The 13853-nt window shown below is 46.9% G+C and overlaps 1 protein-coding gene across 1 annotated transcript; it reads right to left on the bottom strand.

The window, feature by feature from the left end:
• Positions 1–1105: 1105 nt before the first annotated feature.
• On the bottom strand, positions 1106–10946 carry CSRP3 (cysteine and glycine rich protein 3). The gene is made up of 5 exons (XM_021685847.1): positions 10835–10946; positions 5887–6055; positions 4019–4151; positions 2745–2838; positions 1106–1182 (listed from the first exon to the last, which is right to left on the bottom strand). The coding sequence occupies exons 1-5, from the start codon at positions 10944–10946 to the stop codon at positions 1106–1108; spliced, it is 585 nt and encodes a 194-aa protein (XP_021541522.1).
• Between the last annotated feature and the right edge of the window lie 2907 nt (positions 10947–13853).

Raw genomic sequence — 13853 nt, 5'->3', positions numbered from 1 at the left:
CCTCTGCCAGCTCTTTGTTTTTCTCTGAGCCATTCTATTAATGCCAGTCCAATAGAGAAAATGACAAAATGTAATTGCATTTTGAGCATCAAAAAACTAGTAGATAAATACGTAATAGAGTCAGTGTGGGGCTTTGTCTATGACAGCAACCCCAAATAAGTGATCATTTTAAAGAAAGCCTTCTTGAGACTTGGAGCATAGAGGAACCCATGGTTTAGTCTAGATACTCACTTGCTTTCATTTCCTCCCATAATTCAGAATTGCATGGGGGCGGGAGAGATGCGGTCGTTGTTAAAAGCAGAGCCCCAAGAAAATGTGCACGCCTGGGCTGCCAAGAACTTGCTGAGGAGGCACAGAGACATTTTTAATTGGCTGCGTTTCACGGGTGAGGCTGGTAATTTGACGTAGGAGAGGTTTTCAGAAAATTGCTAAACCCTAGGGAATTGTCCCAGAATAAAAGAAAATCATCCTCCCGTTGTTTATAACATAGAAGCAAACTCCGTGTTTTGTTGCCATGTCCGGGTTTTTATGAAATGTGTGAAGATTGCAAAGCCCATCGTAGGACAAAAGGACTGACTCTTCAGCAGTTTTTTAGTTTTGATGTTCCTTCCAGAATTTGCTCTCCTGTTGTCTGCTTCCTCTGGAACCCCGTTTCCTTCTCTGTTAGCAGCGAGAAAGCCGCTCAGCGGACAGATTCTGGAAGCCCACTCTCCTTGGCCTCTTGTTCCTCCTCCTCACGCCTTCCCCAGGTGACACCAGGATTCATGACATCCTTTGCAGTGAGTTTTTCGCAAACCCCTCTGTATTTTTTTTTTTTCAAATCTCCCTCTATTCTAAAGAAAAGATCCAGAGACACACCAAGTGCCACTAAAACATTTATTTATTGCCTCTCCCACCCCAGGTATCAGAAATAATAAAACATTTGTTACAGCTTAAACTTTTAATACTTTTCTTCCAAAAGTGTTTTCTAACTTTGGGTCAAGACTGTGATCAGTTCTGAAGAGAAATACTGGCCGACCCTCCACGAGAGGATGATCGGGCAAGGCTATCCGTCCTGTAGGAGAACATGGCAAATGCTCAAGGCCGGTGAAGTTTGGCACACCTTTCACTCTTTCTTCTCCACTTGTTGTGTTAGGCCTCCAAACCCAATACCTGTAGGGCCAAAATTTTTGGCATAGCAAACTGTGAACGAGAGGGGGGTAAAAGGGGGAGAGAATGGGTTGGTTAGACCTCAGTTGCGCTTCCTGGGGTCTTGACAGTCCTTTCACCTGTGAGAGGCATCCTTGTCATACCTGTGTTCATAAGTTAACTTTGAAGTATATTGAACTACATTGACTTTCGATCTGCTGATAAAAATTGTTCATACTTACGGGCACTTAGGACTAAGTGTTCACAGGCATTTTGTCATTTGAGTCAAGATAAAATGGCCCCTGCTTGCCTGCCCAGCCTCGTCCCCTCTTGCCACTGCCTCCTTCCCGCCACCCCAGGCACACAGAACTACCTGCCGCGGTCCCTGGAATGAACCACGGTGCCCTGGCTGGGGTGCCGTTGCACGCACTGCTCCCCGTTCCTCGGCTGTCCCCCACCAAAGTCCACATTCACCCTTAAGACCAGAGGAGTCTTGTCTCCCAAGAAGCCTTCCCTAACACCCCAAGCTGCTCACTTGCGTCTTTGTATGCTACTGCATTGTATTACTACCGGAGCTTTCTTCCCTTGGCAATGTGATTATTTGTCTATGGGTCGATCTCTCCGCGGGCTGCAGCAACATTTTAGGGTTTTTGGCCTGTGAATGCTGAGGGCCCTCTGTGTCCTCCGCTGTCAGGAAAAGGCCTCTCCCGTGGGATAGTGCATTCCTTCGCATTCTGTCTCCCTGTGGGCAAAGCTTTGGCATCCTGCAGTCTTGGTTAGGAATGGCCTGCCTCTGCCCCCCTCCCATCGCTCCTCTCGCTCCATTCCAACACACACAGTTGGAGACCTAGGGATACCGTCATCACTTGCAAGGGTGGGCAGGCCCCACTGAGAAACAGTAGGCCCCGGAGAGGCTCTGAGGTTGAGGTCACGTTGCCTTGGCCCGAATGCATCCCTTCCTTTTTGTAGCATCAGAAGAGAGCTAACCTTTCCTACCTCTCCCCAAGACAAAGGGACCGTGGAGGCATCTGGGGCTAGAGCTGTGAGAACCAGAAGGAAAACCTGTTTCTCAGTTCTGTCCCTGCGATCACTAAGTGATATGCAACGTTAGAAACAGAAACGTCAGGAAGGAAGGAGGGAGAGAGCAAGAGCGGGAGGGAAGGATCTAGATATGTCTTGATTAATTAAAGAGAGGTCAGACTCTCTAAACTAATGAACTATTATTTAGTCTAATGAACTAAAGAGAGTTCATCCTCCCGCAGTCGCCCGTAACTACCACTTGGGTAGACAGAGGGCATTTGGGTTTTCAGAAGGGAATGTGATGCTGTTTATCGAGTCCTGTGGCCTCTTCCAGGACTCCTCATCTCTGCCCCTAGGCACCCAGCTGCCTTGAACCACTGAGCATCTGCAAGCATCTGGTCCCTCCCGCATGCTCTAATGGAGGACCAGAGCTGGGCCGGGAGCGGGGAGCATTCTTTCCCTTTGGTGGTTTTGCTCCCCATCCTAAGAGCCCAAACTCTGCTCAGGCTGAGCAGCCATGCCGCCTGGCAACCACAACTTACCCTCTAAGGATCCTTCTCGGGAAAACCTCTCAAGAGAGTCCCCAAACCACTCACCTTTGCAGTAAAGTTCCCCATCTTTGTCAGTGACGTTCGTGGACTCTAGACTCTTCCCACAGATGGCGCAGCGAAAACAGGTCTTGTGCCAAGGCTGAGGGGTGCAGGAGAGCGGGAGAGCTACGTAAGTGTGGGGGGCAGCATATTCTGTGTCCGTGTTAAATCTCACCAGCAGCATATAAAGGAGTGCCACTGTCTTAACCACTCATGTATCTAGTCGACCCCAGAATAATTTTTCCAGGGGTTCAAAGAAAATGAGATGCTATGGATTCGGCCAGCAATTCTTAGAACCCCTACAAATAAATTTATCAAAGTGATCACCATATGTATTCCTTCAGAACAGACTAAATAGAAAAGGGCTTCCCCCTTCTAGAAGATCAAGGAATAAAGTAGAAAGGAACTCGGACTTGGGGCACTGAATACATTCATTTACACTGAATATAAAGTTAAAGAAGAAAAGAAGTGAAGAAAGAAGGCGATTAGCCAGGTAATTCGGCTTTGCCTGAACTCTGTGTATGTCACGGAAGAGAGCTGCCTGGCTTGGATCGTCACAAGATGGCCTCCTTCTGCACACCCCACCTGTCCACCAGGCATGGCCTAGGGGTTCTCATACATCTTCAAGTAGTCAGTTGGAGGGTGGAGACTGCCCTCATATTTGAAGTCAGACACTCTCCAGGGCCCTTATTTCCATCCACCCCACTCCACTTTAGTATAAACGGGTTTTCCTTTTCCTTTGTTGGGCCCAAACCCTCTGGTGAATACCCTGAAACCAGAGGTGTAGAGCCAAGTGTGCGTGACTGTCTCAGACATCGGATGACTCCCCCGACTACCAAGACGCTTGGGAGCAAGGATGCTTCTCGCTGCCGTGAGGGGTCTGCTCTACCCATTGGTGCTGATTGAGTTATGCAGTGGTGACGAGCTCACAGGTCTGACACCTTTCTGGAAGGATTTTGGACACTGAAGGACAAGGGGCTTGTGCACCTTTGTATCTCCGAGCTTCTGGCTGGGTGCCTTCCGCCGAGTGGACTGAGGCTTGTTGCATCGAATTGCACCAGTTTTAGTTTCCAAGGGCTCTGCTGAGTGGCAGCCACAGCCCAGGAAAGTGGGTGAGGATGGGTGGCTCCTAATGTGGCTCCTAATGTGGCTCCTGGGAGCAAAGGAGAATAAAGGGCCTGGCTCCCACTTGCGCACAGTTCCTACCCTCCTCTCTCACTCCTCCCAACTGATCCTGTGCAGATGAGCAAGTCCCATTTGGCTCACCTGGCAGTCCTTACCTTGCCCCCTCCCATCACCTTCTCAGCAGCATAGACTGACTTCCCACATCGGGGGCACTTCTCTGACTCTCCAAATTTTGCGGTGAACTTGGAAGGGTTGCTGGTGGTGGCTGAGCGTGCAGGCTTTGGGGACCTGGTGGGAACAGACAAATGAATGAAACCTATAGACCTTGTTGGCAAAGAGGACTTAGCTATGTGACCGTGAGTGAGTTACTTAACTTCTCTGTGCTTCAGACTCCTCATCTGGAAAAAGGAGCTGCCTTCCTCACAGGGTTGTTGAGAGGGTTTGATGAGGGGACGTGAGGAAAGCCCTCAGAAGTCTGAGTGTCTCCTGGTATGGAGTAAGGGCTAGCAAACCTAGCTCTCATTGGCTTAAATCTTTCTGTCGTTAAGCCTTTAGCTAGTGTTCCATGTGCATTAGCTTGTGTTGTTGTCATGTTAGTATTGTTGCTAGTGTTTAGATTTTTCTGTACCATCTCGAAGCCTACTGGTCTGCTTTACTGAGTGAGTCGTGAAGATACTTTAGAGCAAGATGGGATCTCGACAATTGATAGTAAACAAACCACAGTCCAATACGCTGATGCGTCCTTGTCACAGTTCAGGTTGTCATCCTGCCTCAAAAGGTCACCTGTCCCCATGTCGAACAACATAAAAAAAAAAGCCCGGGAACCCCCCCCCCCCCCCCATAGTTTCCATCTCTGTTGGTGTTTCCTTGTACGTTTACCACTTGCATCTCATCATAACCTCTAAGATAGGCAGGGCTAGCTGGGGTAAAGCAAGGGCTCGAGGGGTACCTGCCCAAGGTCAGGCAGCTCATGACTGGTGGAGGTGGGACCAAACCCAGGTCTGTGGACTCTTAATCCTCTTGGTGTAACGTCACAAGGAAGCTATAACAGAGAAGAGTGGGCTTCGGGCAATGCGTGGCCCAGAATGCGGTCGGTATCTTTCTTCACTAAACAGTGTCCAGTTGGGATCGAGTAATGAGAAAAATTCAAATGACTAATTATACATCACTGCATCATTTTCCCAGGCTGTACCATGGGCTACTCTCTTTGGAAGGGGCCAGATGACAGTTTAGATGGTCTAACTGCTGCCCTCTGGGGGAGACCCTCCATGGGCCACTGGCTCGTGTGGGCCTTTCTGCCTAGTCCCACTGTGGAGCTGAGCCTGGAAAGCAGCTGGCCAGACAACACTGTGGGCAAGTGGCTGTCAGTCTGTACTCAGTTCCAGGCGGGAAGTCAGCAAGATCATCGAGACAGTAGACCAGCCTGGTAGATGGAGGTTGTACGGGGTGGTAGCCCAGCTTCCCTTCATCATGCTGGGGGGACGTCAGCACTGTGTTGTGAGCGGGCAGCTAGGGGTCCCAGAGGACAGTCATAATTGATTGTTAACTCCTGAGGCCCACTGCCCTCCCTGCAGACCCACCCTTCCTGTGATGTGGACATTAGTCATCTTAGAACCCGAGGGAAGAAATCTTTTAGTGACAAGCCCACAGCGAATGGCCATTGCTTCCCTGCCATATTTATGTGATTTACACAGAAACGCTCAAAGGGGAAGAAAAGAGACTCCATGCAGTTTTAGCAAAGGTCAAACAATGGAAAATCTGCACTTTCTGGGTTTTCTCTTGACATGCAAACCAAGAGCCATGGTATAAAAGTAATTGCCCTTTAGAAAGGCAGATAATTTGAAGAGAGTCTTGGGAGAGATGACACATTGTTAAAACTTGGTCAGACTGAGTATTCCTATTGTTGGCAAGTCAACAATAGAGTCCATTCTCCCACTTGCAGAAAACGTTGCTATAGGAACAGAATGAACTGTCCTGATCGCTGGGGCTCTACCGGGCTGGGAGAAGCGGGGCAGTAACTCACTGTTGGAACTGGAGGCCCAGGTGTTCTCCTGTGTCCGTGCTGAGGCAGCCGGCGCCTTGTCCGTACCCGATCCCCTTGGGGCCATACCTGCGCCCGTAGCAGATCTTACAGTAGATCTCTGACTCGTGAGCTGCCACCGTGGTGCTGTCGAGAGCCTTCCTGCAGGCCACTGCCGGGGAAGGGAGGGTCAGGGGGCTGGGGCCACGGTTCCTCCCCCACTTCCTCGAAGCCCTGATGCCATGCTCAGGGCCAAGAGACCCAGCAAGAGGGGCCCCCGGCCAGGAGCACAACTTTGATTCCTGACCAGAGCATTCTGAGCTGTGGGCTCCATGGCACCCCTGATTTCACAGGTGAGGAAGCTGGGAAGCAGAAAAGGGACAGAATTTGCTCAGCGGAGCCCAGCTAGAAAGAGGGGGAGGCCAGGATCGGAACCAACTGTGTGGTCTTGGACCAGCTGAGAATATTGTCCCTGAATCCAAACAACCTGAATCCCTGAGTGTCTCAGCCCAGATGACACCAGGAAAGTGTGTGTCTTGTGTGTGCAGGTGTGGGTAGAGGATAAGGCGCTGAGGCTGGGGATGAGTTTATTTTTCCTTAATCATATCAGAATCAGTGGCAAGCAGTTTCTCTACCTACTTTGAAGAGCACTATGATATGCAAGGAGTCAGTTACCACTGAGGCTACTTTTGATCCAGTTCTAGAAGCGGGAGGTGGTGAAGGGGTAGACTATCTCATAGACCCTTAGACTTATGTTGGCTTAAGCCCCCTGGTCACTGGTTACCCAATATAAAGTATCCCCCATAATATAAAGTATACAAGACAAGCCTCCATTTTCCAAAAAGAAGATATATAGAAAAGGGTTTTTTTTGCCAATTTGAAAAAAATAAACTTTTGACATCTAAAACTAATGATGTACTATATATTGGCTAATTGAATTAAAAAAATAAAATAAACTTTTAAGGATGTACATGAAAGTATTAAAAATCTACTTATAATATTTAATTTAATAGTATAGATCAATAATATGTTGATTTGGAGAGTTTCCTTTTTCTAACCTCACACAAATTCAGGAAACGATTGTATCCAAATTCTTCCTCTGCGTCTTCACCATCAGCATCTCCCTATTACCAGTGTCTTTTTGAGGCAGCAGACTCAGCTCTCCAGCTCCCCACTTCTGTCTGCATCTTTGAGGGGCAGCCCTGTTTGTACCTGAGCAGGAGGCTGTCACCGGGAATTTATATCTCAACCAGAAGTTCCTATTAGCATAACATTTGAGCAGCTTTAAAGAACATGTAGCTGGGCGCCTGGATGGCTCTGTCAGTTAAGCGTCTGACTCTTGATTTCGGCTCAGGTCATGATCTCAGGGTCATGGGATCAAGCCCCACATTGGGATTGGTGCTCGCCATGGAGTCTGCTTGAGATTCTCTCTCTCCCTCTGCCTCTGTCCCTACCCCCACTCGTGCTCTCTCCCTCTAAATAAATAAATAAAATCTTAAAAAAAGATATGTAGGATTTCTATAACTTAATAACTTGCTGCACTGCTTTGTAACAGTGATTCTTAAAGGTTGTTTATTGTGGTACTCACTGCTTATAATAGTGAGGTCGTGGCCCCAAGAATGAACAACACATGTGCATTCGATTTATTTGCCTCCTTTTTTGTTTTTAACCAGTTCAAGTGACCTTTATAAGCAATCCAGCATGAATGAAGTTGTTGCAGGGTAATATGCCTTCCTCAAATGGTGTTTTATTTAAAAACATAAAGTAATTGAATATCAGAGTGGGTGAAGAGAAGGTTGTGGATGAGGGGTTGGTGGTTGTGTGGATGGGGAAGTGAATGGAAATTCATTAAACAATTATGTCAACATTGTATGTGTTAAAAAGTCTGTATATTACCTATCTCCACCCTTATTACTATCACTACAAGTCTCTAGAAAAACATCTCCAATATTCATTGATATTCTAGACTGTGAGTTCTTGAGGGCAACACTTGTATTTTAATAACCTCAGTACATAGCATGGGGCCTGGCCCAGAGTTAGTCCTCTGTAAACGTTTGTTTAATGAATGAATGAGTGAGTAGATGAATGCATGCATGCATGTGTGAACAATGGTCAGTGACTCGTCCGTGATTCTACAGCAGTAAGTTGCAGAGCCATGACTGGCCTCAGGTCCTCTGACCCCCTGCTCAGTCCATCCCTCCAGGACTGTGTATGCCCCATCATGCCTGGGCCCTTCCTATAGCCACGTCCCGGATCCTGACCAGCTTCCGTACCCAGGCACCCCTGTAGCCATTCACCACCATGTACGTGATGTGTGGTCAGTGCAAGATGCACACCGATTTCCATCACTAAGTACAAACAAAAAGGAATACAAAATATCCCATGAATAATGTGTATCTTGTACATGTGGAAATTATAATTTTTGGATATATTGGGTTAAATAAAATGTTTAAAAATTAATGTCACTTCTTTATACCTTTCTAAAAATATGCCTATTAGAAACGTTAAATGTATATTTGTAGCTTGCATTATATTTCTTTGGACTGCACTGTTAAGGAGGATTAAGATTTGTCTAGAAGTTTGGAGAACTGGCCAGGGGACAAGCTAAGGTAGGCTCTGCTTTTCTGAAGCCTATTTATGACAACTGCAGGTTGGCCTGTAGACAGGCAAGTTCTGGGGTGATAAAATAGAAAAGCATGCTCCTCTCCGGGATCCTTCTGTCCACTACCACAAAAATGTGTACTGCTCATATCCTCATCCCACCCATGAGTTCTAAGGAAAATATCAAAGGATTAAAAGGGATGTACCAGTAAATACTCACATCCCTTCTACCATGGCTCCATTGAACAGGGGGTCTTCCTGCTACCTGAGGAAAACAAGACACCCCTGACCATGGAAAGCTTCCCTACACACCCTGTTCTCACTCAGCTATTAAAGTTGATCAGAGGAGAATAGAGGCCTGATCGAGAACCCCAGTTTTCATCTTGTGACAACCTGTGTGGTGGATACCGTCATCTCCATTTTATAGATGGGGATATTGAGGCTCACGATGGTGAAATCACTTGCCCAAGATCAGGCAGTTATTACATGGCAGAGCCCAGACTCAAGCCCTAGTCATTTGTACTCTAATTCCAGTGGTCTTTCCATTACTCCTTGTGCCTACTCGTTTTAAAGAGCACTAGCTGTTTTTGGACAAAAGCCAGAAGGTTATAGAAGGGACTCTTGAGCAATGACTTCTGGGTAATAATGTTGAATCTGATGGATGTGTATGATGACTTAAAAATAATTACCCATGGAGGTGCCTGGGTGGTTCAGTCGGTTAAGCGTCCAACTCGATTTCGGCTCCGGTCATGATCTCAGGGTTGTGGGATTGAGCCCCGCATCAGGATCCGCTGTGCTGGGCGTGGAGCCTGCTTAAGATTCGCTCTCTCCCTCTCCCTCTGCCCCTTCCCACCTCAGAAAAATTACCCATCATTGGAACCCAAAGCTTTAGTAAATCCGCCAACCCAGTCACTCAGAGCTGCTCTTCCATAAGAATTCTGTTTGCTGCGGAAGGTAAGAGATCATGGAAACTCCTGCAGCAGGTAAAACATTATTACTTCTGGCAGCTTCAGGACAAAGTGCCTCCATGCTTTAACAGATGGAGCCCAATCCTTGAAGTTCTGTGTGAAACAGTTTGGGGCAGTGTGATGCCTTGCGGCCACTGGGCTAAATCATGGCAGTGGTGTAGGGGACCATCTGGGGAGGAGGTCTGCCAAATGTCCAGCAAAGCTACCCCTTGGGGCGCCTGGGAGGCTCAGTCGTTAAGCGCCTGCCTTCGGCTCAGGTCATGATCCCAGCGTTCTGGGATCGAGCCCTGCATCGGGCTCCCTGCTCAGAGGGAAGGCTGCTTCTCCCTCTCCCACTCCCCCTGCCTGTGCTCCTCTCTCGCTGTGTCTCTCTCTGTCAAATAAATAAATGAAATCTTTGGGGGAAAAAAAAAAAAGCTACCCCTTAAGCCAGACCTACAGGAGCAAAGCAAGGAAGGTAAGTGGCCAAAAAAGACTGTTCTCCTGGACCTGGACTAGCCACTGAAAACTCTAGAATGAAGTCATGTTGAAGGGACTGGACCGAGGGTCTTAAGGTACAGGTTCTACTCCCGGCTTTGCTGCAGGTGCTTAGAGATGAGAAATGATTTGTCCAAAGTCATGGGTCAGGCAAAGCCAGACTTCCAGGTGGACCCCGGGGTTTGTACTCCCCCCCAGTTTTGACATTTGTGCATTTGTGTCCAGCAGGTGATGGTGAAGATACCCTTTGTCAGGCTACTGGTGGCCAGGCCCCAAACTCTTCCCTTTTGGACTATTACAGAATTGCCCTACGTTGCCCCTCACCTGACTCAGGTTCTTTCTTTTGGAAAGACCGGTCGCAGCTGGCTTCAGTAACACTGGCCTGTGGAAACAACATAGAGCCAGATCCATCCTGGCTCCAGATAAGCGATGGCTTCCTTTCTCTGCCAGGTCACACTTTGCAAATGTTGCCACTGGGTCAAGGTTTTCACCATGGTGGCAGCAGCAGGCCAGCTTGTTCTGACTTTGAGTGGCAGGGTAATGGCCTCTTGCTGGGCAAGCAATTGGCGAGAGGGTGCTCAGGAGAACACCATCCTTTTACGAGGGGCCCCAAAGTGGTATTTCTTTCTTTCTTCTTCTTTTTTTTTTTTAAGTAGGCTCCAAGCCCCGAGCCCAATGTGGGGCTTGAACTCATGACCCTGACATCAAGAGTCAGACGCTTAACCAGCGGAGCCACCCAGGCGCCCCCCAAAGTGATATTTCTATTAAGTTCCCAGGTGATGCTGCTGCTGTTGGTCCCGGGACCAGAGCCTGAGGACCACCAATATACAGTATCTGTGGGTAAATGTGAACTTCGCAAAGCCCTCTGGATGCTGCGGGGCCCTCGTGGTGTTCACCAAACTCACTGCATTGGAAGCAGGTCTTGTGGAAACTCCTTCCATTGCACTGGATTTCTTCTGCGTGGTAGACTGTCTTTTCGCAGGCTCCACATTTTGCTCCTCCGCCCCAGTTTGGCATCTTGAAGACCCTCTGACCAAGGTCAAGTCTAACAGGATATAAAGCAAACACCCTGAATGTAGGTAACCTCAGGAGGGAGCAAGTGCCTGGTAGTACTGTGGTCTCAAGACCAGGATCCAGCCCCGGTGTGTTTGGTGGTTCATTCCTTCCTTCATTCATTCATGCATGCATTCATCCATTCGTTCAGCAAATAGTTACTGTGTGTACATCCCTGAAAAAGCTCGGACACTCAGATGGCTCTGAGCAAGTCACATTACTACTTTAGGACTCCATTTCCTCTTCTGTTAAATTTCAGTAGCGCCAGCCCTTATGTACCACACAGGGTTCTTAGAAGGAATAGATGAGCTAATTTTGTGTATATAAAATTATATACAAATATTAAATATTTTTTTGCATCTGAGGTTTTAAACATTCCATCGGAAGTGGGGTTGATCTATGAAAATGGCGTATCTTCTTATCTAGCTCAGTGCTTCTCAGATCACATCAGATCTTGCTACTCTGCAGATGCTGGTTTGGTAGATGTGGGTGAGGCAGGAAATTCTGCATTTCCAACAGTCTCCAGGCAGTGCTGATGCTACTCATAGGGGACCACCCTTTGGGTAGCAAAGCCTTAGCTAATCTTGCTGATAAAAATCCATGATAAATAGAATCCTCCTATCCTTCAGACCTAAGCAATAAGCTACAATGGCAGGTAGTCTGGACACCTGCCTTCTGCTCTTGGGGCTACCGTCACGGGCCGTGGACAGAGGTGAACTGCGTGGCTTCTCTTACGTCTGTCTCCCCACCTATACTATGAAGAGGGTCATTCTTTTCCGTGTGTGTATAGAGGACCAAATGACACGATGTGCAGGAAGGTACTTGGCAGAGCTCACCGTGCCAGGTGTGATCACAGGAGCCAGGTGATGATGCTGCGTGTCCTCCCATACCCTTCTAGGACCTTCGGCTGCAGGAGCGGCTGATAGTCACAGCCCCAGACCCTCATTGTCTCCTCAAGATAACATTTGTGTGAGAGATACCAGACAAGTAGGGGCATCCAAAAACAACTTTCCCTCTCTTTCTGCGTCTGTGCAAAGTATGAATCCAGTTGTCAGTTTTCCCAGAGCAGAACTAAAATCAGGCATCCGTACGCAGTGACATTCTGAAATCCTGCCAGCTCCAGGGGTCTGAATTTTCTCTGAGATCCTTTGGTTTCTAAGAAGCCTGGTATGTCATCTTGTCATTGACACCGAGCACTATCAGGCCCTTCCAAGTGGCTGCTTCTGACCTTCTCTTTCCCTTCTGGGAAGCCAGTCACCTTCTTATAATAGTTGGCGATTAACACTAAGCCCTCCTATGTCAACTGGTCTGGACTGTGCCTTCCAGCCTCATAACAAAAACAGGTTTTGCTAAGAAACAGAAGGTAAATAGCAAACAGACCACTGAATCTGATACCAGGACCGAAGGGAACATCCCTACCTAAATGTCCCTGTAAGGAGCTTTCCCACTTACAAAAACAGTGTGAGATTAGCCAGGAACATCCTATCCGCTTCCTCTTGTAGAAGCTAGCTGGCTCTTCTTTTTATTCGGTAAAATTTCAGAAAATACACTTTAAACTTTTTTTTTAAAGGAAACATTTAGTGCATCTATTTCTGTAGTTCAGGTTGTTTAGTCTAGAGGAAAGAATAATGGATTTTGAAATGAAAAGGCTTGGTATCAAGTCTACATGCATTCATTTACCATGCATTTACTACCTACCGATCATGTGTCAAGTTCTGTACTGGGTACTTGGTACAGATCAAGGGGAAGAAAACTTATAAAAATAAGTAATTTGTGTCACCTAGAATGAGAAGTCCACATTCTAGAGGAAGAGGCAGGAACCAGAATACTCTGTACCAAAAAAGAACCTTATGAGAGTACCATGCAAACTCAAAGGAGAATATGGCTACCCATGTTTAGACTGGGGATGAAAGCAGTGAGTTGTTAGAGGATCACAGTTGTCACATCCAAATGAGGTTTTGCATGGTGAATAGGAGTTTACCAGATAGAGAAAAGGAGGAAGGACATTTCAGGCAGAGAAAAGAGCACACAGAAAGGCATACCTCCTAAAAGAGCCCAAATTATTTATTTTTGACTCCATTAAAACTTTTAAGTCTCGGGGCGCCTGAGTGGCTCAGATGGTTAAGCGTCTGCCTTTGGCTCAGGTCATGATCTCAGGGTCCTGGGATCGAGTCCCGCATTGGGCTCCTTGCTTGGCGGGGAGCCTGCTTCTACCTCTGCCTGCCACTTCCCCTGCTTGTACTCTCCCTCTCTCTCTCTCTGGCAAATAAATAAATAAAATCTTAAAAAAAAAAATTTTAGGTCTCTATGGTTGGAATAGATCTTCAAGATTGAACAACCCCCTTATTTACAAACCAGGTCAGGCAAAAGAAGTAAACATTTGGGAGTATTTTCTTAGCTAATTTCTTTTACTAAGATTCACCCTTCTCTGATTAAAGATGATACATTCTTTGGAAAAGAGTAGAATCACATAATTTTGTTCATGTTCACTTTGATCCTGGATTGTAACATAATATAAAATAGAAGAGAAATGTAATATATATCCGGGAATGAGACAGTGACACTTATGAAATTAATGAGATGGAAAATTTCAATGAAAACAAGCCTAGGTCAAATTTCTTATCTCATATCTTTGGTGGAAATCTCATTGGCATGTCCTGCAAGTTAATGGTAGCCAGAGATGGCCCTTGGGAGGATGTGTGCATGTGCATTCAGCAATTGCCTACACATGATACTTTTCAAAGTGAGGGTAAGATTACAGATAATACCTTCTTCACAAGGTAATGGATCCTAGCACAGGTTATTTTTTAAATGATCATAAAATATCTGACATACATATATTAGGACTTGAAACCCAGAATAGAAATCTGT

The sequence above is a fragment of the Neomonachus schauinslandi genome, chromosome 11 (assembly GCF_002201575.2).
Source record: "Neomonachus schauinslandi chromosome 11, ASM220157v2, whole genome shotgun sequence".
NCBI classification, from domain to species: Eukaryota; Metazoa; Chordata; class Mammalia; order Carnivora; family Phocidae; genus Neomonachus; species Neomonachus schauinslandi.
Note: the sequence above shows the minus strand (reverse complement) of the source record. Positions and strands in the feature narration are given on the sequence as shown.